Source organism: Diadema setosum, chromosome 6, assembly GCF_964275005.1.
Source record: "Diadema setosum chromosome 6, eeDiaSeto1, whole genome shotgun sequence".
NCBI classification, from domain to species: domain Eukaryota; kingdom Metazoa; phylum Echinodermata; class Echinoidea; order Diadematoida; family Diadematidae; genus Diadema; species Diadema setosum.
The window spans coordinates 37,498,150-37,522,616 of NC_092690.1; the positions used below are offsets into that span (position 1 = coordinate 37,498,150).

Here is a 24,467-nt window from a genome sequence, read left to right on the forward strand (position 1 = left end):
TTTTCCGTGGGGGGGCAGAGGTGGTACCAATATCTGGCCTGGCCCACGGACTAATAGAGAAGAATGAAGGCTGGTTATTCTGCAGTTCGTTGATTTTGGTATGGTGCATAATGGTTCAACTATTTTGCACTGTACCACAAATATTCTACAATAGCTCTTGTTTATTTGTCTGCACTTTCTTCTCGTGTGCTGCGAATCATTACTCATTGACCAAAGCAGGGACATTTTCATAGCCCTGCCTATTAATACACTTTTCCTAAAATCTAAAATTGAATTCTTGCTAAAAAGGTATTTCTTATAATTGCAAATTTTAATGTTTTCTTTATTTCAGGAATCAGGTGGTGACACAGCACAAAACATTCTTTTGTTGCTCTCTGGACACAGTCCTTCCCAGCAGATGCCTACTGAGGAATCTTCAGTAGTCGTCCCTACAAATGTAGAAAACAATGCTTCTGCATGTGCTTCTACAAAGAAGAGGCTGACAAGCTTCGAGGAAGAGTGCCTTGCAGTGAAAAAAGAGCGCTTAGAATTGGAGAAAAAGCGAGTCCACCTGCTCGAGAGACAGGTGTGTACTGTGGAGAAAATTCACAAGTTGCTTGAAACTCATCTTCACAATGAAGCTTAAACATGTTAACAAACCACCTCTTTTTTTTTTTACTCATGAATCCTGTTACTTGAAACTCATCTTCACAATGATCTTAAATATGTTTAACAACAACAACCCACCTCATATTTTCTCAGAGAGTGCATAAAATGTTCCCAAAGTGTCAGATAGAAAATCCAAAAGTACTTTGTCCCAATGTCATTTGAGTAGTTTACTAATATCAATCCTCACATAACAACCATTGTGCATTTCAGCAATTGACTTTTCCGAAAATACAGTGACCTCTGTTTTAATGAGGTCACCGGGACCAGCAGTTTTCTTTCATTATACACCGTATTGGAAAATTTGTTATGACCGAACCTACACACATTACAAACCATAAAAAACATAATTTATCGGAATACATTTTTATGTCGTTATAACTGTGTTTGTTATAACAGGAGTTCACTATAAGACATTTTTGAATAACTGATGTAACCTGGATTTTTTTGCAGCAGTGGTCATAACTTTCTAAAGAAATGAAAGTGATAACAGATATTAAAAATCTTTTATGATCTGATAGATGGGAATGGGAATGTTCAAAATTTCTACACATGCAAAATAAAATGCCATTGCCTTTTAATAATAGCAATAGTGATAAAAAGAAACCAGTTATATACAGGGTGGCCCAGAAAGAACGGAACGCATAAGATCTTTAATTTAAGCAATATCGTTGCAAATATATCATTATTTTGCATACAATTGGAAAGCCCATTCTCTTTCCAATAGAATTACACCAAGCTCTTTAATTTCAGTTCATGCGTTACGATTTTAGGCCCATTTTTGTGAAACCTTGCAATTTTCAAAATGTCATCATTTTGCACTCTCAGATACACTGAAATCAGTGATAACTCGGATTGTCATAGAACCAGCAGCGTTCACAGTGTGTGGAATGTGGACAACAGCTCTTAACTGTGAATGGAAGAGAGAGTGGGCGGGGTGGACGGTGTGATTATCATTGTCTGTTGGCATTGCGAATGAGACGACATGATGGGCTCAATGGAATGCTAAATTTAGCTGGAAAATATCAAGGTCAATTCAAAGACATGATTGGCAGTGACGTTAGTTCATGAGTGGTTAAGGAATAAAGCATGTACTTTTAATAAAGTATGCATTGATAAATACAGTGAGAATATCCCTATATCTATGAGTGGATTAGTAAAAGTTTAATCATATCAGGCAAGTTCTATAAAATGCACATTAGGTGGTTTGGTGAACAGGGATGCAAGTACACGAAGGCCAATTTTTTTTTTTTCGTTTTTTTTTTTTTCTTCATTTTTTTAATCAGCTAACCCCTCGCGAACTACATGTAGTTTCAAGCCGGGTGTGATACCTAATTCGTTCCTAAACCGACACAGCAAAATTTCTCAGTTCTCACTGTATTTATTAATGTATACTTCATTAAAAGTATGTGCTTTATTCCGGATTCCTAAGCCCCTCATGAAATCACGTCATCACTGCCAATCATGCCTTTAAATTCACCTTGTTATTTTCCAGCTAAATTTAGTATCTCATTGAGCCCAACAGGTCGTCCCATTCACAATGATAAGGGACAATGACAATCACACCGTCCGCCCCGCCAACCCTCTCTTCCTTTCACAGTAAAGAGCTGTTGTCCACATTTCACGCATTGTGAGAGTGCAAAATGATCACATTATGAAAATTGCAAGGGTTCACAAAATGGTCCTAAAATCATAACGCATCAACGAAAATTGTAGAAGTTGGTGTCATTCTATTGGAAAAAGAATGGTCTTTCCATTAGTATGCCTAATAAGGTCATATTTGCAACAATATTGCTGTAATTAAAGATCTTAGGTGTTCCTTTTTTTTTCGGGCCACCCTGTATAGTGGGAAATACTTTTATTGCATATTAGTGTAGGTCTGAGCAAGGAATTCAAGAGGAACGAAAGAGATGAAGAGGACGAGGACAGCGATGTACTGATGCGCCATAATAAAGTAAACAATTTTTTCAAGTTAACATTTTTCATGGATTATGATGGAATCAATGTCTTACATACCATATTAAAGGCAATTTCATTGGATATGAAACTAGTAGGTCACTTTAAATGGTAACATTACACATGACAGAACACATTCGTTTTTGTCTTCCAATGCGCAAAAGTAGAAACTGCATAAAACTGACATGTTGTCTTATTTTGTGGAAATACCCTTTAAGGTAACAGTAATAACGAAAGACAAGTTTAACATAAATGAGAAACAATGATGAAATGGCAAAAATAAGTTGTCAATCACTTTTTCTCTTAATCCTCAAACAAAATCTCGTTAAGTTGCAAACTTGAAGGAAGGGAAAAAATGTGATTTTATGTGAACTCAAATTTCACATGGCATAGGAAGTATGGACACAAAGATGTTTAAAAATTCCTTAATTCCCCCCCCCCTCCACTTGAAGCAAGACACAGTTCATGTATCAAAGGTTCTTACAATATCCGCACGCACGGCGACACCAGTTGGATCTATTTCTCTGTTGATGTGGTCATCCACAGCATCACGTCTCTCCTCCTCCCTTTGTCTCTCGTCGTCATCATCGCTGTCCTCGTCCTCGTCCTCTTCATCTCTTTCGTCCCTCTTGAATTCCTTGCTCAGATTGAATAGCACACAGCATGCTGTGATGATGTTGCATGCCCTGTGTGGCTGGATTTGCATCCCATGTCCCAAGAGGCAACGGAATTTGTTTTTGATCTGCCCGTTGACCTCTTCAATGATGACTCTTGTCTTCCTGTGTGCACTGAAAGTAGAAAAATCTGAATTAGATATTTCAAGGTAAGAATTGAAAAAGAAATCCTACTGGTAGATTTCATTTTTCCTGGACTGAAAAAGAATTGAAAATTAAACATTCCCTTCATTTCTTGTTTTTGTTTTGCCATTTCCTGGATTGAAATACATCTTTCTGAACTCATGTTCATTGATGGGAGTCGCAGTTTAAATATAACCCCTAGTTTTTTATGCATCTGCCATGAAGTGTAGCCTATAAGGCATTATGTTTTTGGGTTGTCCATCCTACCGTCTATTCTGTAATTAATTCTGTGGACAGCATAAAAAAAAAGGCAAGAAAGAAAACAAAACAAAAAATAAAACACCATACGACGTAGCGAAATAAAACTTGGCATGTAGGCCCTATGTGTTTGAGTGGGAAAAGTTGTGCCTATCAACTATTAGTTGCACATGCTTAAGGTAAATGGTCAAGGTCAAATTCTTGAAATATCACAATTTCTCACATATTTATACAATACCTGAACATATTTCTTCATAAGTTAGTGTGTACACATATTATCCATTTGAGAGTATTTATAGAAAGTTTAAGACCACTAAGTCAAAGGTTAAATGTCAAGTGGAAATGTTGACATTTCAAACTTTCTTCACGATTCCTGGGAAATGGTTCAAGGCACATTCATGGCACTTATCATAGTAAATATGCATGTAGTGACTAGCAGTGTTCTTTTTTTGGAAATTTGGGGGTATGGGGTAAAAAATTAAGGATCAAAGGTTAGGGTCAACTATTTCACTATTTCCCTCATATCATTGCAATGCATAAAGGATTATGGTATAAATCCCCTGTATGCCACATTAATCTTTGACAGCAACGTAGTCAAGCTTTTGGAAAAAAAAATTAAAGTCTATGAAGCTTTTATAGTTTTCTGCTGCCCTGGACATATAGAACTATGTGGTAGAAAAATTTGAAGCTTTGATTGGATGTAAATTCTATATAAGTCTGTGATTGCTTTCCTTTAAAATAACCAGTAGCTACATTATTGTGTAACAGGTGTTACTTGTGCATACAAAACAGTGACAAAAACGTAATGTACTTGCAATTTCAGTAATGAACACCCACTTATAGTCAATTAACACACACACACAAATGAAAGCTGCATGTGCATTGTGACAGGAGTAAAATTGTGAGAAGCATTCTTATTGTAATGCAGCATTTTCAGATTTATCAATCCTTTAGGGCATGTTTATGGATTTGAGCAGTTTCTGCAAAGTTAGTAGGCCATCTCTTGAGTCAGTTGAGCAAACGTGGCACATTTAAAGTGTTTTACCAAAAAAAAATGTTCTCTTGGAAGACTTTTTTTTTCACAAGAGGTTAAAGATCTGAAGGTTTAAGTTCAAGTGAAGATGTGTAGTTCCACTGTTTCCTCCATATCTTGGAAGTGGCTCACGGTATCATTATGAAACTTCAGTACATATTTACGCTTGTCCTGTCTGACAGTGTTTCTCATCCGAATTTTAGGGCCAAATTTCAAGGGTCATAAGTCGGGTTGAAATGCTTAAATTCTGTCATTTAATACTTTTTTTTCTTCATGCGTTGCAATTTATCAAATTAAGGAACTTATGAAAATGTCTAATGTTCAGTAAAATTCTCAATCCCCAATTAGATGCTCTCTTAGATAAGCCCTTAATCCAATCAAACCTATTTCAAGGCACGTGAAAACTTAACACATCAGTGACAAAAGAGTAATTTTCATATTTAACCCATTCTGTGTAACTTGTACCAAAGGTTGTAAAGATGTACTACAGACCTATTAGGAGAAGCAAGCATAATGTCGGAGGTATACATGTCGCATAGCGACATTTCTAGTTATGCCTAAATAATGTCCTATGTCCAAATTTCACCAAAGACCTAATGATTCCCGGTTGTCTAACCTGTTTTGATTGCAGAAATGTAAAGAAAGATATCATTCATCTTACATGTTGTAGGCTTGCTCTGCTGCAGTTTGTGGATCCAGTATTGGTGTCATCAACCATGGGAGAAGGGGGTATCCTGAATCGCCAAGTATGATGCCTTGCAATTGGCCTTCATGAAACTTGGCGGCTAATTTGCTGTTCTATATTGGTATGGTGGGTAATGAAAGAATTACAAAGATTGCAAAGAATATAATACAATTTCACATTTTTTTTTTATTACATGATGTATATTGTGTATAGATAATGATTTTAATATATATTTAGAATGTATTACATTCTGTAAGAATTTTGCTGACACATGTACAAAAAAGTGATGCAAATTATTGTCTGAAATATTACATTTTAGGCCCTGCATAGCACTTAATTCAAATATTATAATATAACTGCAATATAAATAGTACTTAATTCAAATATTATAATCATATCATTTGCAACACGTCTCCTTTTTGGAAGCAATAGATCATTCAACATGTCAGTATTACAGATTGCTGTGAATACAACAGATGCCATATTGGCTGTGAGGTAAAAGAAAATGAGCATATCTATCTATCTATCTATCTATATGATAAATTCTATATGTTATTAAAAAAGAAAGAACTGTGTCCTCCCATTTATTATAATTTAAATCTATAAATTTAGCAATATTATAGTTTGGTTAAGTGTAATTTTCTCAGTTACCAGGAAAACATATATAGGCCTACATATACATAATGGGCTTTTCCATTCATTATGTTCAAAATAAACAGATGCTGATCATTAGACAAATGGCAATGGCACGATGTTCGTAGCCTACGGTACTTGACTGTCAACTACTCAATTCTGCTCATGCATGATTATTGCCAACACGATTTCTGCCACTTTTTTTTTTGTTTTTTTGTTTTTTTATGGAAATAGCCTAAAGTTTACATGCCTAAAGACAAATTTATGCAGCTATGGAAATCACCTGCAAGATTCGACTGTCATGTGTTGACCCAGGCCACCGCGCAACAACGTTTGTTATTTTGCAGTTCGCATCACAAACAAGTTGGACATTTATTGAATACTGCTGGTGACGGTTGCGGTAGATGTACTCGTGTTCTCCAAGTTTTGTGCCGTGTAGCCCAACGTGGGTACAGTCAATAACCCCAGATATTCTTGGGAACCCTGCAGTCTGGCGGAAACTTGCCATGTTGCGTTGCACATCTTCATCTTCCTTTGGAAACTTGATTACCTGTGTGAGAATAAGGAAAGGCAGACTTGTAATATAACTGCAATATAAATGGCGTTTCACTGAAATATTTCATCTTTGTAGATACGTTTGATATAAAAAATTGTAATCTCTTATCATTAGGCCTAGCATAATAATGTTTCAAAATCAAGGTATGCGAGCAAGAAACAGTATAGAATTTATTGCAAATATAATTTCTGTTTTATAGTTCATTTTGGTTATTAATAATAGTATAACTTATACATTGTGATTACTCTATGGAAATATTCAAATCCATTTTAGACAAATGGTACATTGCTTATATATAGTACATTCACCGATCGTTCCAAACACTTTATAACATATATCAGAGAGTGAAAATGAAGAATGTGAAATGTACACCTTTGAAATTTGAAAATGTAATTGAAAAGCATTGCTGTTTGCAGTCATTCTGAGAATTTTAATGGTTGTAGAAAATAAGTGGACAGCATCAGACAGACCTGCTCTCCATTTCATCTTTAATATTATGTATAGTAACAACAACCTTCAATTAATATTCATTTCATATGATTGCTGGACTTGACATTCCCTAGATTTGAATGTGAAATATAGCATTTCAGCCAGCCCATCCCCCTGAAAAAAAGAAAAATATATATACATGTACATATACACCTACATGTAGGGCCCATATGTATATAATGCCTCCATGTGTGTGTTTGTGTGAGTTTGTGTGTTTGTGTGTGTGTGTGTGTGTGTAATTAGAAATGTCTTGTTTTTTTGTGTCCGTGTGTGTGTGTGTTTTGAGGGGATTACAGGAATGTTAGCTGCACTTTTCGGAAAACTTAGTTAAAAAAAAAAAAAAAAATCACTCCTTTTCTTAAGATTGTCCCCTCCCAACCCCCTCCCCCCCCCCACCCCACACCCCAATATACTGTTGGAAAGTTGGATTCCGGGCAATTGCAAAACGCAAGAAGTGCTTCTGTGAGTGGGAGTGTGTTGTTGTGAAGACCTTTGAGCAACATATCATTTGCATAATAAATTAGACTTTCTCTTTGACCTATCCGCCCTCCGACACTGATCTGTGAATGTGGTCTAGCTATCAATCTAGCTAGCAATCCGAGTAATATCATGTCGGGAGTTTCTGGGCGTTTGTGGGTGTACGTCTGTGTGTCTGTGTGTGTGTGTGTGTGTGACGGGTTTGGAGATACAAAAAAATGCCCGATAGTGGAGTACAGCCGTTTATTGTTGGTACGAGATTACTGTCACTTTGTAGTTCAACATTTTTTTTTGCAGATGTGGCTTCTTTTAACATCAATTATCTTTTGAGGTTTTTAACCCAAGGGCATCTACATCAAGTCGGTAGACATTTTGAGATTTGTATAAAAGTGTGATCTTTTTCATATCTGTCGAAATGGGCAATGTCTTGAAAAGATCCCAACCACGACTGGCATGGCAAGCAAGAATTCATGCGTCAACGCAATGACGAGATTGGAAGCCAACAAACAGCATGCATGGGCTACCCGCGCATGGCAGCCAGGTTGGGTCGTCTAGCAGATATTACTTCGGATTAGCCCCGGAGACCGCGCCGCCAGGCGCGGTCCTGGCGGCTTCCCCGCAGTTTCGCTTTTATGTTCGTTCAAGTATTCTGTGCGCTAAGTGCAAGTGATTGTGAATTCTGTGAACAACGGTGAGCTGCTTATAAGACATCATTTTGTGCATCACAAGCAATGAAATGCATCAAACAGTCGCCAATGATAGTCATTTAGGTTTCATCGACCCATGTAAGTATTCCTAGTAGTTTCTGTTGAAAAATTAAGGAAATATAGCGCCGCAAACGCACCCGTTTGTTCAACATGAAGATATGAATGGGAGCACGGTGCAGCAGCCGCCACACTGCGGCTGTCGCAGTTAACTTCGGATAAGTGAAGCTAGGATAGTTTTTTGTTATCACTAATAGCTATATCTGCCCCCCCACGGAAAAAAGCAGTAACTGACATTTTTATGAATGTCTACTTTTTTGCAAAAATGAATAGTTTACCCAATGCTTTCCAATGTTAATAGGTCAGTTTTGCAAAAAGAAAAATGAAAGTGACCAAAAATACAATTTTTCACTTTTGCAAAAAGCAGTAACTGCATCCAGTTGATTCAACTTTGCAAGTTTCCCCACGGAAAAAAGCAGTAACTAACAAAGCCCACGGAAGAAAGCAGTAACTAACAATTTAGTCTTTATCATTCAGACTCTGTATAGTCCTTCCTGCATATTTTTTTCCCTAATACCATTTATTTTTTCTACTAATTTTTTTTTAAACAATGTAAGCAGCAGTTTCTCCCATAATTTAGGAGAGTATAATATAAAAAGATTGTTTCACCAGTAACTTGACTCTGCCCGCAGGGAATCATATGACAAGTTGTAGAAAAAGCTTCTTTCTGGAGACTAGCAAACCTGGCAGACTCAGCGCGCTCAGAGTGCAGAATACGCGTGCAGCAGCTGCATGTATGCGCATAAATTCTGCAGCATAGTACAGTAACTAGCTAAACATTGCATCACATCACACTCATCACTTGCATGCACAGTATTGCAGGTCTACAGTCTGAGTGATCATGCCAGTGCTAACCATGCTGTCACACAGTTTCTGCGGTCCAGGCATGCCTGTAAATCTATCATGAATTGCGGAGGAAAAGTCATGGTAGCCATGGCTTTGGCCAGAACCAGAAAATCTAGGTGAGCTGAAAATATATTGAAGGGAGATGAGCACTAGTATTAATGCACTAACATTAGTCTAATGTTAGATGTAGGCCCTAAAGTTTAAAATAGGTCTACCAGATCTAACGTTACAGAGTAGATCTAGATTCTAATCTATTGTTAACTGTTTAGTGTTAGACAAAATGTCAGTAGGCCTAATCTAACGTAATAGACCTAGGTCTAGCACTAACATTGGGCATAGATCTGTAGTCTAGCTTAAGTGTAACGTCAGAGTTCGACTAGGATTTAAGACGAAGAGACTTGACTTTATTGTGTAGTCCAGGGTCATGTCATGATGTGTCAGGGGCCAGGCCGGGCACTCCAAAGTTCAATTAGGGTACATAGGTGTCTACCTTATTTTTTACACAGAATGCCATTCAATCGACAAGACCTAGTCTAGGTCTAGCGATAGGTCCTAGATCTTATAGATCTAGACTAACCAGAAAGTAGAAGAACTTTATAACCTGGTGGTGGTAACAATTCTCCTCCTATGGTCATGTGACATGTGCAGTTACTGCTTTTTTCCATGGGGAAAACAGCAGACTCCTGGCCGTCTGCAGTTACTGCTTTTTTCCGTGGGGAAACTACCCAGAATCAAGGGTGAGCCACCGCAGTAACTGCATTTTCCTAAATAACATTTAAAAAATAACGGAAACATAATTTTTTCCTAGGTATTGTTAGACAACTAGGTATGGTGCATAATCATACCACAAAATTATTTTTTGAATGTTTCTGTGTTTTTAAAGAATCTGCAAAAAACACAAAATCGCATTTATCTCAGCTCAGCAGCTATGCAGTTACTGCTTTCTTCCGTGGGGGGGGGGGGCAGTATAGCGCTTGTGAATTCTTGTTAAAAATCTTGCTTTGTAAAAGAAGGAATAAACACGAATCGGTGTTTGAAGCCTTATTCATATTGTAGCGATTTGGGGTCTTTTGATGTTTATGCTGTGCTAATTGGCTGGAGTACATGTATTGTAATTAGGAGGCTCCAACTACAAGCACTCATAATCCCTTTGTTCACACACGTCTCAATTGTCTTTATTTGCTGGTAAAGTGGTACTCTCTTAATTTCTAGGACTTAAATTTTAAATCTTTCTTACGACTTAAAATATTTTAAGTCTTTAAGACTTATTTTAGGTGGCTTCGATTAAAAGTTGAGTGTCGAAGCTGTTCCCAATCTAAATCTAACAAGGACTTAAACTTTCAGCCAATCAGATGACTTGTAAATGACGTCATGCGCTATCTTGAACCGCCTAAAACCGGAATTGGCGCTGGCCGTCACTTTGCTTCATGCGATGCTAGATAGCGTACTCATACACACACATTCAGTGTACATGTACTATAGTACTTGTACCTACCATCGACCATTTGCAAACGCTATTGACTCGAACAGTTGAGTTGGTCTTGAAGGCAGAAGTCATGCAGGCCGGAGTTTTTTGAGGGCATGATCTGACGGAAGCTTGCCCAAGTTGCTTAAAGGTGAGCATATTACTGTATGAATGCTCAAGAATGTGTTTGATAACTCTGGGACTCAGTAACCAAAGATAAAAGATGTTAAGATGTGCACTAACCGCCCTACATTTTTGGCGAGTTTGAGCCTTGCCGCTGTATACAGCGCTGTCCATCCCTGAAGCGCCAGTGCTATTCACGTTAGCTGTTCATGGCTAATGTGTCTATCCAAACATTGTAACAAGTTACATGTAGGCTAACGTTATACTAGTATTGTGGGGGCTCTATCTCGGTAAAACTGCAAGTACAAGTGTAATAATACAGGGACTCTTATAAAGCGCCCATTCTACCTAATGATTTACGATGTTGGTGTCTTGACTGAAAGGTAAAGCTATGGGCATAACACTCTGTAGCGTAGGCCTAACTGTCGTCTAACACTGAGTAACAGTAACAAGTTAGTGTCAGTTCACCCCTTCCTACACTCTTGTAAGGTTTAATTTATCAATTTCTACGTAGAAAGGCACAGTTCTAGGCCTTATCATGCCCTATGCTGTGATAAAATGTAGGGCATATGCTGTTAGATGGGTTTTATTTTTAACGTTGTGTTGATAGGCCACCAATAGTACGTAGACCCTATGGGCGCTAAAATAGAACTGCGACCAGCCCAAACACGAGGCCCCCTGTGTGATGAGCGCCCCAGGGTTTAGGGCGCCAATGTTGCAATGCCAGTGCAGTGGCGTCAAGCTCTGAACTGTAAAAACTTCTATCGCATGGGCCATATTGGCTGACATCACCAATTTCCATTGACTCCCATATTAAAATAGGGGGTCTACAATTAATAAACAGTTTCTGTTCCATTGCATGACTAGGTCTACTGAGTCTGATGTCACAATAAACAATTACCTTTGGCGTGTGCACTCAACACTCTTACTATCAAGCGTGCATCATGTCACTCATTTTACTGGAATAATCAACTTCAATGCTACTTGCACTCGGCTGCGTACATGTGTATGTATTTCTATGTGAATGTGCTACTGATTTGCATTCCATGAAAATACTTCTACTATTATTACTACCACTCAGTAGTAGGCCTGGACACCTGTCCTAGGCCTTATGGTTGCCATTTCTGCACTGAATTCAAGACTCTTTCTTGAACTAGTACAACCTGTACGTCTGTTAGTGTTATTGTTGAAGGCGTTGTATGAAACAAATAATGTATGGGATTAACTCGTGCAATGGAACAAGATTTCGCACCTGGATAAAGATATTCTACTCCAGTCTTTTTCTTTGTAGCATAATCAATGTGGTGATCTGTGTTTGAGTAGAAGGATCTAGACTTAAAAATTCTACAGATCTACACTTCTGGCTGAGATGTATGATGATGATGATGATGAAGTCTTGTATAGCGCCGGTATCCGCCAAGTCAGGCGCTCATGGCGCTTGCTCCAAAATAAATACATAATTCAGCTTAAATTTCATGGGTGCACCGCTTGTGATATGACAGTTAAAATAAAAAGAAATAGTTCCAGGAAGTAATATTGTCTCCAAATGTGTAAACATACATTCTTACACATTGGCATTAAGCATCACATACACCAGTGAGAGAATGTAGTGAAGTTTTACAATATATGAGGCCTTTTTTTAATTTTTTACTTTTAATATTTTTTAAAGATGAAGGGAATGCAAATTACCTGTTATTTGTATAATTTGTACTCCAAGGAGTACTCTGTCAGGACTATCCCTTCTTGGTGTTTAGATATGCAAGACATCCCTGGTATTTCTAAAAATTGATTTTAACGATAACATCTGAAACAAAAATCAGAGATATCGGTCTCATTTTTTCCTCCAGCATGAAATACAACCCTCGAGACCAATAAGAAATAATTAATTACATAAAAATCTAGAAATGTGGCTATGGCGACCGTTTATACCCCCGAAGCATATTTGTTTTCTTCCTTTTTTTTTTTGTAAAGCGTTTCTGTTTTTCATTTTCCACTTCCTTATCACTGATATTTCACAGTTTTTGTGTTTATTTTCAGATCAATGCGGACTTTGCCCAGTTGTACCGAGAAAAGTGCAGGAGATGGTGAACAGATGGGGGCCATTTTACGTCAATAGAATCTTGCACTTGCCAAGCGAAACTACCCTTAGTTGCAAGACATCGTAAGAAGATGTGAAGACATTGATGGAGACAGTAAGTCCTTCCGCCAATCCTCATAGATCTTGTGGCATTGATTATAATTACTGGAACAATTTCTGTCCAAAGTGTAAGAGTAAAACTTACTCATTTGTTTATGCTTCATTGCTATTACACCTTTCAGGAAAGTGAATGCGTACGAGTTTGCTCTTCATAGACTGATATTGATAATAAGTCGAAAACTGAATGTTAGGGATTGTCAGAGCTGATACAATACGTCATATCTAATATGTTAAAGAGAATGTGTGAAATACTTAAAGTTGAAAAAAAAATTGTATTGTGTTCCATTCTATAGGAATTTTGTGGAATGTCACTACTTGCAGCGATGCTTCACAGACCCAACATCCCCATGTAGAAGAAAGGGAGAGGACCTCTCATGCTCCCGAGGGATGCCCAGCAGTACCTGGTGCAGAATGACTATGTGCCTGTAAGTACAGTATATGCTTAATGTTTATAGACTTGAAATCAGTTTATGATCAAATCATTGAGCTTCCAATTTTGAGAATTATCAATATGCATGTTTCATTGGGCTTTTAAGTACCAGCTCATGTTTAGAGAAGAATATTTGAGCTTCGTATCTTACAAAGCAAGGCTCGTGTAGAATCTGCATGTACTCAGTAACAGGTGGAATTTAAAAATCTGAATTTCTCATGCTGTCGTGAGAAATGCAAAGTTTTATTCTCTGATATATCAGTGTTTTTGAAGCGATTCTTCTCAAACAAACTTTAGAACATTCAGCAATGAGTATTGTGTAGGGGTATCTACCATGTTTTGACAGTTTTCTTTTAAATTCATTAAATTACGGATTAAAAATGCATGCTGACTTCTATTGATTTGATTATGTACATCAAATATCTTATGAGTCTGGAACATGTAAATATCAAGTAGGCCCCACCCCGATGATGGCAAAAAGTAATCTGATTTCTGGGAATTTTTTCAAGGCTTTGAGGTTTACCAGATGAGACATAATGTTTTAAAATAATATGTTCCGAAATATATCAGAAATATTTACTTGTACATCACAAACTAAAAGTTCTGTGATGAATATGTTATTAGTACATTGTATTTAAGATCAATATGTAAAATTATATTCTAATATTTTTTTTTCCCTCCAGAGTGCCCTCTCACTGAGAACTTAACTTCCCTCTGTGTGATGCAAAGTTTATTTGATAATAATTGTAGCCTTTGTCATTTGCTCAAACGATTCAAGTGAAATTTAGTTCGAAATATCAGTAGTGCTATACATGTTTAATCTCTTTTCAGGTAGGAACCAATGTTCATGGCATTGCTGATGCAGAGACTCCAACCCCAGCCCCAAGCATCTTCTGATCTGGAGATTCTCCCACCTGAAAGCCTTAGCAAACGGGAAACGCCAAGTTGATCCACGCGAAACGTATACATCACGAGCGAGAAGCGCGAAGTTCAGTGATGCTAAAGATGCCACCTTCAGCCAGCCCTGCTTAGTCAGATAAGGGAGTGACTAGACGTACATCCAGTATTTTCTCATCCTGGACAAGACCATACTAAGTCCAGGCTGGAGATGACCGGAAGCAAGAATTTGACAGACTCTTTAAAGCCCACTGTGTCTTCATCGTCAAATATGCTTGGGTGCTTGAAGCATTCTTTGATTTTGTGGCGGCATATTCATGTACTGCTACAATCCCAAGTGAGGGCTTCGTTCTGGGCATTATAGCCACGAACTTCAAGAACACGTCAGTGTATGATGCTAGTAAGATTTTCCGACATTGTGCCACAAACCCATGCACACAAGAAGCATATCTGACTTGCCCTGATGTGCAGCAAAGTTTTCTTAATTTTCGGTGAATTCTTAAATCAAAGTAACACAGGTAAAATGCTGCAATGTTTCCTTTGAAGATACTATCATGCGTAATGTTTGACTCATGGATATTGAGTTATGTTATGTGTGCCTCACTTTTCCATTTATATTGAGCTACAAATCCATGCACACAAGAAGCATATCTGTCATGCCCTGGTTGTAGTAAAGTTTCCTTGTAATTTTTTTTGTGTGCATTTTTAAATGAAAATAACACAATAAGGAAAGTTAATGCCGCAATGTTTCCTTTAGAGGTACTATCATGTATGTGTGTGCCTCACTTTTGCATTTGCATTGCTACGTGAACATTTAAACAATATTTCAAGTTTTTATACATGTCCAGTTTCAATTTATTTATTGTTCATCTTTGGCTTGTTTTCTGTATATTATGTCTGGTTGATGATGAAAAAAAAAAAGTAATGCCAGATCCGCATTGATTTAAATTGAAAGAAGAAAGTTTAAGTTCCCCTGAACACTTTTGTAATTATTCAACGATTACCTAATTTTCATCACTCCCACAGTGTTGTTGAGCCATTGTCCATCACATTTATTGAGCGCTGATTTGTTGCTATTTTCATTATGACGTTGTGGCTAAACACTTTAATATGAAACTCTCTATATAAAGAAATAAACTTTGGTTTTCCAGCCAAAGTATGTGCTTGAACCCATGAGGAAGGATAGATTCAGCGCAGATGGGCACCTTAAACAAATTTAAAGCATTTGACTTGAAATTTGGCACACATGACCACTATGGTATATAGATATGGAACCAATGTGGTGAGCAATGCATTGCCATGGTAACAGCTTTTTTTAAACCAAAAAACATACAAAAATATTGTGGATTCAGCTAACTTCCTTTAGTCTTCGAGCATTTAGCTAGAAATTTGGCACAAAAGACCACTGTGGTATGTAGATGTGTAAACGTATTCTTTGGTAAGTGTCGATCAATGTGTTGCCATGGTAACGGCATATTTTGAATGAAAATCATACAAAAATATTGTGGATTCAGTTAACTCCCTCACTCTTTTGAGTAATTGGCTTGACATTTGGCACATGCAACAACTTTAGCATATAGATGTGCAAACTTAATCTTTCATCAATGGTGAACAATGCGTTGCCATGGTAACAGCATCTTTTCACTAAAATGCATACAAAGATATTGTGGATTCATGTAACAACCTCAGTCTTTGAGCATTTAGCTTGAAATTTGGCACACCTGACCACTATGGTACGTAGATGTGCAAACTTAACCTTTCGTCATTGTTGATCATTGTGTTGCCATGGTAACAACATAGTTTGAATGAAAATCATACAAAAATATTTTGGATTCAGGTAACTCCCTCAGTCTTTGAGCATTTGGCTTGAAATTTGGCACATGCAACCATTGTAGTTCAGAAATATGCAAACTTCATATTTCATCATTGTTAAACGATGTGTTGCCATGGTAACAGTGCATTTTCAATGAAAATCATACAAACATTTCGATTCTCCTGTCTCTGTTTAGAGCATTTTGGCTTCAAATTTGGCACATGTTACCTCTACATTACCTAGATGTGCAAAAAATCTTTTGTCAGTGTGGAAAATGTGTTGCCATGGTAACAGTATATTTTGCATGAAAATGATACACTAATGTGAATTCAACTAAACCCCTCACCCTTTTAGCATTTAGCTTGAAATTTGGCACATATGACGGCTATGATATAGGGCCTATAGTTGTGCAAACTTCATTTTTTTTTCTTAATGTCCAACATTGTGTTGCCATGGTTACACAATTTTTAGTAAAAACCATAGAAATCGTCAGTTTATTTATCTTGCTCACTCAGTTTTTGAGCACTTGATTTGAGAGGTGGAACAGTGCATTGCCATTGTAATTTTTTTCTTTATAAAAAAGTAAGAAAAAATAATTCTGGTTGAGCTAATTCCCTCAGTTGTGGGTGGGGGTATATTAATCACAATGAGTGATAATTCTAGTTAAAAATTCAGATTGCATCACTTCAACATAGTGCTTTGTTACGAGATATGACATCAAAGTAATTAAGAAACTAGTGGTCCATCTCACTTGAACAGTCTCTTGAGATGGTTCCCTGTCATCAGTTGAGATGGATTCTTAAATATCAATAGATTAAGCAGGAATTTGTATATTCTTTTGTCAAACATTTTGTCTACCAAAATGCAGTATGGAAATGTACTTATGTAAATCCATTTCAGACAATCGATATTCAAGGAATTTTAGAAGTAAGTTTAGAATGTTAATTGTTATTTGAACTTCTTAAGGTTTTAAGGTGAATTTACTTCAGAGTTTACATAGATCTTGCTCCCTACTGTTGTATGTAATACAGTTTGGATTCAATTGTAAATTTTCCTTAAGGAATAGTGGAAAAATTAGGAAAGTCTGGTAAGAAATAAGGAAATGTAACACATTTTCAGAAAACATTTCTTGACTAGTCCGTATGAATATGCAAATACATGCAGGTGAAAAGTGTAAAAATATTTTGAAGGAATGACATCAATTCCCTCATTTGGATGTTCATAAAGACTGGACAAGATCTGTTTTCTGGAAATGTGTGAAATTGAAAAGAGGCATATCTTCCTTATTTCGTAGCTGATTTTCATAGTCTTTACACCATTCTGTGTAGGGAAATTTCTTCTCTTTTCTAATTTGATTACACTAATTTTGGCCTTTACTTCCCTCTTGATTAAATCTATACTATGCATCATTCCAAAAAAAAACAAATAATTCCTTAAATTGCATGCATGGGACGTACAAAGCGTGTAAATCTAAACGTCAACTTAATGGAGGCTGTATTGTTTATTACACAGCATCATTTCTAAAATTTAAGTTATTAGAATTCATATATAATCTTATATTTGTTCATAGTTTCCATCTTACGACTTAACAATGCTCACCAGTAAAAGAAATACATAAAATGAAAGTGAATCGAGTCGTATGGAGTCATTTTGCAAGATTAAAAAAAAAGTGAAAAAAGTAATCTATTTGGCAATGAAGGTTCCAGTCGTCTAGTAACTTGTTTACAGAACACAGTGAAAGAAGCATCAGTAACATGAATGTGAAGATGTGACCATCTGAGACTATTGCAAAATATGCTCTGTTTTCATCATGTCGTACATGTATTTCATTTTTTCTGGAGCCTACATGTGTATGACAATCATCTCTATATTTTGTAACTTATCGATGTTTGTGAAAAATGCATCAGTTTGATTTTGTTAAAATAAATAGACCTTTACATGTGAAGAAAGTGCATCAATTGGCTGTCATTTTCAGTAGTCCTAGTTTAAATCCATGATGGATTTATTTGAAATAAATCCAAGGAAGGATAAAAATGAGTCTTTCGTTGTTTAAATCCAAGCTGGATTTATTCTAAAAACAAGTCTAAGAAAGATTTAAATGTAATCTAATAAGACTTAAAAAATAAATCCTATAGACTTGAAATTTAAGTCGAACATAGACTTAAATTTTTAAATCCTAGCTAAGACTTACTTTTAAGTCCTAAGGTTCTGTCCGTATCTACAGTCCGCTAGGACTTAAAGAAATAAATCCTTAGGACTTAAAAATAAATCCTAGAAATTAAGAGAGTAGCAACCAGGCCAAGCAGTAATTACTGCTACTACACTGCACTGCAACTGCACAATGCAAGCATGCACTGTAGAAATACATGATTGTATGAAAGACTCAACTTTCATTTACTGATCACACTAGCATTCATTTACACATGTGTGTGTCTGTCCTATCATCCTCCCATTGGTTTTACACAGTACAGGAGATTTAGCTATCTGCTGCCCTCTCATGCCAAAGGCCAATTTTGTTACAATATTGTTATGCTAGCGTTTTTAACAGACGTAGGCGTATTTAATAGTACTGGGGGTGTTTCATCAACGTTTGTCGGCGCTGACAACTTCAATCGCCATAGTAACAGTCCGTGACCAGAGCATCTCAGCCAATCAAAACCAAGGATTTTGCTGAAATTGGTCATCAACCCCTGACAAGCGTTGGTGAAACACCCCCTGCAATAGATCAACATTTGTCTAACGTTAGATATTCTACTACATTTATACAGTGTGTGTGTTTTCTTTTTTTAATTCATAACAGCATGAAACTCACTGTGTGATTAATACACTGCTGTAGCTTTTTAAACATCTAGACCTATAAATATGGGGCCTACTATCCCTACAGTGCTAGTTTATTTGTGTGTATTCCACCATTATTTTGTGCAATCTGTATTTGCAAGATATCTATATAGATGTCTAGTTCTATTATTATTTAGAATGTATTGTCATGATTATTTACATACTCACATGTTTCTTGATGTTACACAGTGCTTGAGCCACACAGTGTACACATCTGGAGACAGTTGAGCAGTCGACATTGTGGCTCGTTGCAATGTCGTCAAAGATCGACCCCTTTGCAAAGAAATTCAGTGCGATGCAAATCTGCAGCTCTTTGCTAAGAGCTTTGCTCCTTTCTGTTTTCCTGTCGAGGTCGCCATCTTTAAGCATTTCAGCAATTGCCCTTACTTCATGTTTCGAAAATCTGTATTTCTTTTTGAATTTTGGGGCCGATAGATGCTCGAATGGATTGATTCTGTCAGGAACGCTCCTCGCAGGAACAGGATCAGCAGCTGCCATTTTGACTTAATATGCAATCAATTGCAAATCGATTGCAAAATTTGCAACTACCCCTGAATCTATTGCAAAGTTGCAATTGATTAGCAATTGATTGCAGAGATGCAATCGATTTGCAATCAATTGCATCTTTCTTGCAACAGAATTGATTGCAACTTGCAATTAATTGCAAATTTGCAATTAATTGCAGGATTTGCAATAGATTTTGGGGAGTTGCAATTAATTGCAACTTTCTTGCAACGCCCCCTATGTCTAACTTCTTATGCATTTTATGATACATTGTTACGTCATAATTGAGTTTAAGGATTTTGCACTCATGAAGATAGCGCAAATTATGAGCTAACAACCGTGCGTGTTGGTATGTATTTTGCGCGGCTGGTAAACGATCAGTTTGATTTGAAAATGTCTATGTCTTACTTCTTATGCATTTTATGATGCATTGTTACGTCATAATTGAGTTTAAGGATTTTGTACTCATGAAGATAGCGCAAATTTTAAGCTAACAACCGTGCGTGTTGGTTGCTAACCTAGCTCAAACTCTAAGCTGACAACCAGGCGCGTTTCTTTGTTATTATTATTATTTTTCTGTGCTGAGCTTCAAATACAAATATCACTGTTACCCTGAGGAAGATCCGTGCAAGGGTCGAAAATTTGGTTTACAAATAAATGAAGTTGGATTCTAATGCATTATGTCAACTTGTTTGTCTTCATCGTCTTCATGTTCTTATTCCAACACGCGGATAATAATACCATTATATATATATATATATATATATATATATATATATATAACGGGCAAAATATCTTGGAGAAGTGACCGCCACCATCAATGATATAATAAATCTATACGTTTGTAGACGGGAATGAAGTGGAAAGCTGGAAAGGAAAGTGATGAAATGTAATGAGATAGAATGAAGGAGCACTAATCGAAGCAAATGTATCATAAAGGGAAAGCAAAATGGCAAACTTAGTTTACAAAATGGTACATTATACAAGATTTTGCAGTCGTTTTTTTTTTTGCGTATGTTTGTCTTTCAATTTCATAGTTAGGTAATTGATAATCGCCAACAAAAAAATAATTATAGTTTCATGAAGATGATCATTCGGCTTTGTTTTCCTTTCGCTATATCCTATCACTTCAAAAATGTAGCATGAACACACTTCAATTTAGAATGCCAATCGAGAACTCACATTCGTCGCTATGTGAGAGAGGTTTTTTTGTTGTTGTTTTTGTTTCAAACAGAGTCGCAGGTAGCATTTCCGAATTCGTCGGAGAAGTTCATTCAATTTAGCAACAAAAGGTTGGCCACCTGAAAGCTGAAGAAGTCGGCATGATCATGGAAGAATGGCGAGCACATGCCACACACGCTTGAAGGCCTAACATCGTTACACACTTCAAAAAATAAGGAAAAGACAACAATATGTTTATTGAAATTACACCATTTCTCCCGACATTCTTCGATCTCTCATAGCAGAGGGTTAATTCCCCTGAAATGATCTTCTCTTCTGTCAAGAGTGTTAATCAATATTTATTTCATTGTGTATACCAATCATCCCCCGATAAAAGACAGAAAATACAGTACTTTTCTCATTCAATATGCATAATGCATAAAGCAAACGAGCATTATTTTGCTGCAATCGTTTATGAATATCAAAATGCTGCAACGCGATTTCACGAAGTCTATAATTCGATTGAAAGCATGTACCTAAATGCAGAGGTAGATAGAGAGAAGACACATGCACAATAAGGGCTTAAACCACTTTGGTGATAGCATTAAAACATTAATTACATCAAATAAAGAGAAGAGCATTTCGTACTTTTATTGCTCGAAATACCTTACTCCCAAAAAGTCGAGATCTACAATTGAAGCGCTCCGTAATCACATCACATCACATCACATCGCAGAATTGAATGACCGCTTCGCAAATTTTGAGCGTTTTCTACAAATTTGAATGAAAAGTAGATTTTTTTTTTTTCGGCATGAGTTGTCATCTCCGATTGACTGAAAATGGATTGAACTACAACCAGTGGCGTTTGGCTAAAATCCTTGCAATTCAATGATAGCAAAATCATTTTGACTTATGAACTTACGAAAGAAATGGACTAAAAAAACCCAGATTTCTAAACGTTTATCGAGCGACTGCAGCCGAAAATAAGCATATTAAAAGAATTCATACAAAAAAAATAGAAATACAGACTAAACAGTCGAAATCACCATTGTCACTATCAACGTAATATGGGATATTATTATATCAAATATACTTTTTTGAACGGCTGCAAATACCAGATACCTATCGTTTTTTTTTTTTTTCATAGACAATTTCTTGCAAATGCTATAAACGTCTGAGAGAAAACTTGTGCCATGTGTCTTGTTTATTCGCTTTATTGCAGCGCATTTCGTTGTTGCATTTTAATTTCTATGATAAATTGATGTTTGGAACATGCACATGAGAACTTGCACATTCAATTCCCAACAACCATAAAGTTATGGTTACATATACATACGAAGCACATCGCTAACATCCATTCTATATGGACCGGTACAGAAACGAAAGGACTGTCGGCAATCGACCTTTTACCTTCTCTATTATGCTCATAATCCCCTGCCCTGCCCCTCCCCTGCCCTATCTAGGAATGTTTTTGTATCTGCATCCTGTCTATTCATAAATATACAATGTAACCTGACACTCTTGCCAGCTGGCTGGTCTATTCAAAATATTCTCGCCCATAACACGTGCACATGACTACTGTGACGCTGTGTTACGCCATGATGAATATACGACTTCGATGAAGTAGCACAATCGACTGCGTTGTTTGTATGCAGTACACCCCCTACTCGGTTTGTTCTTGGCCAAGTGGTTTCTTTTTTTTAACGATAATATAGCATAATCAGAATATTATTCATGACGGTAAAACTCTTCAAACAACTACAAGTAACATCGCTGTCATGATAACAAACAGACACAAAAACATTCACACACATCACATGCATGCAGGGACACGCAAAAGATTTACTTTTGAATTTATTCAGTTTGCCTAGTTTTGGTAAATCCCAGGACTCGGTAGCGGAAGAGGAAGGCCAACATTTCATGCCAATAATGGTAAGCAGGTTGCCATGCCAAGATGGCTTTCATAGAAAATCCATAAGTACGACATTACATTACTGATATAACACGAAGTAGTATGCCGCAATACTTTATCATGTAAATGTGTGCTAATAAGGTAGGTGCGTGCACGCAACGGTCTTGACCGCCGCACGCACGCTTTTCGCTTGAGTGTGGCAATTTGCATACCGATGCAAATGAGATCGCCAGAGCGTGCGGCTGGTCGCTCGTCATTGGTCAGTTTCCCGACCGTTGCGCAGGTCTGAATGTCGTGAAAATTGCACTCATGTTGTCAATATTTTGCTTGTTTATAGACATAAGATATGACCAATCATTACAAAATGTACACAGATGGCAACTTTGATGTATGTAGTCCCACAAAATATAAAATTAAATATAAAATTATATCCCATATTACGTTCATAGTGACAATGGTGATTTCGACTGTTTAGTCTATATTTCTATTTTTTGTATGAATTCTTTATAATATGCTTATTTTCGGATGCAGTCGCTATATAAATTATTTAAACGTTTAGAAATCTGGGTTTTTAGTCAATTTCTTTCGTAAGTTCATAAGTCAAAATGATTTTGCTATCATTGAGTTGCAAGGATTTCAACCAAACGCCACTGGTACAATCCATTTTCAGTCAATCGGATATGACAACTCATGCCGAAAAAAAAAAAAAAATATATTTTTCATGCAAATTGCACTGTAGTATAAAACGCTACAAATTTGCGAAGCGGTCAATTCAATTCTGCGAAAGACGGAGATGTGATTATGGAGCGCTTCAATTGTAGCACTTGACTTTTTGGGAGTAAGGTATTTCGAGCAATAAAAGTACGAAATGCTCTTCTCTTTATTTGATGTAATTAATGTTTTAATGCTATCACCAAAGTGGTTTAAGCTCTTATTGTGCATGTGTCTTCTCTCTACCTACCTCTGCATTTAGGTACATACTTTCAATCGAATTAAAGACTTTATGAGATCGCGTTGCAGCATTTTCATATTCATAAACGATTGCAGCAAATGCTCGTTTGCTTTATGCATTATGCACATTGAATGAGAAAAGTACTTTATTTTCCGTCTTTTATCGGGGGATGATTGGTATACACAATGAAATAAATATCAATTTACACTCTTGACAGAAGAGAAGATCATTTCAGGGGAATTAGCCCTCTGCTATGAGAGATCGAAGAATGTCGGGAGAAATGGTGTAATTTCAACAAACATGTTGTCTTTTCCTTATTTTTTGAAGTGTGTAACGATGTTAGGCCTTCAAGCGTGTGTGGCATGTGCTCGCCATTCTTCCATGATCATGCCGACTTCTTCAGCTTTCAGGTGGCCAACCTTTTGTTGCTAAATTGAATGAACTTCTCCGACGAATTCGGAAATGCTACCTGCGACTCTGTTTGAAACAAAAACAAAAACAAAAAACCTCTCTCACATATCGACGAATGTGAGTTCTCGATTGGCATTCTAAATTGAAGTGTGTTCATGCTACATTTTTGAAGTGATAGGATATAGCGAAAGGAAAACAAAGCCGAATGATCATCTTCATGAAACTATAATTATTTTTTGTTGGCGATTATCAATTACCTAACTATGAAGTTGAAAGACAAACATACGCAAAAAAGAAACGACTGCAAAATCTTGTATAATGTACCATTTTGTAAACTAAGTTTGCCATTTTGCTTTCCCTTTATGATACATTTGCTTCGATTAGTGCTCCTTCATTCTATCTCATTACATTTCATCACTTTCCTTTCCAGCTTTCCACTTCATTCCCGTCTACAAACGTATAGATTTATTATATCATTGATAGTGGCGGTCACTTCTCCAAGATATTTTGCCCGTTATATATATGTATATATATATATATATATATATATATATATATATATATATATATATATATATATATATAATGGTATTATTATCCGCGTGTTGGAATAAGAGCATGAAGA

The 24,467-nt window shown here is 36.6% G+C and overlaps 1 protein-coding gene and 1 long non-coding RNA gene across 2 annotated transcripts; one reads left to right on the plus strand and one right to left on the minus strand.

The window, feature by feature from the left end:
* Positions 1–3,064: 3,064 nt before the first annotated feature.
* Positions 3,065–19,400, minus strand: LOC140229770 (putative nuclease HARBI1). The gene is made up of 4 exons (XM_072310005.1): positions 19,071–19,400; positions 6,291–6,557; positions 5,351–5,487; positions 3,065–3,389 (listed from the first exon to the last, which is right to left on the minus strand). Exons 1-4 carry the CDS (start codon positions 19,398–19,400, stop codon positions 3,065–3,067), a joined length of 1,059 nt encoding a protein of 352 aa, XP_072166106.1.
* LOC140230199 (uncharacterized) lies at positions 10,659–15,122 on the plus strand. Its single transcript, XR_011901366.1, has 4 exons — positions 10,659–10,755; positions 12,765–12,919; positions 13,218–13,349; positions 14,186–15,122. It is a non-coding gene; the product is annotated as an uncharacterized lncRNA (long non-coding RNA).
* Positions 19,401–24,467: the final 5,067 nt, after the last annotated feature.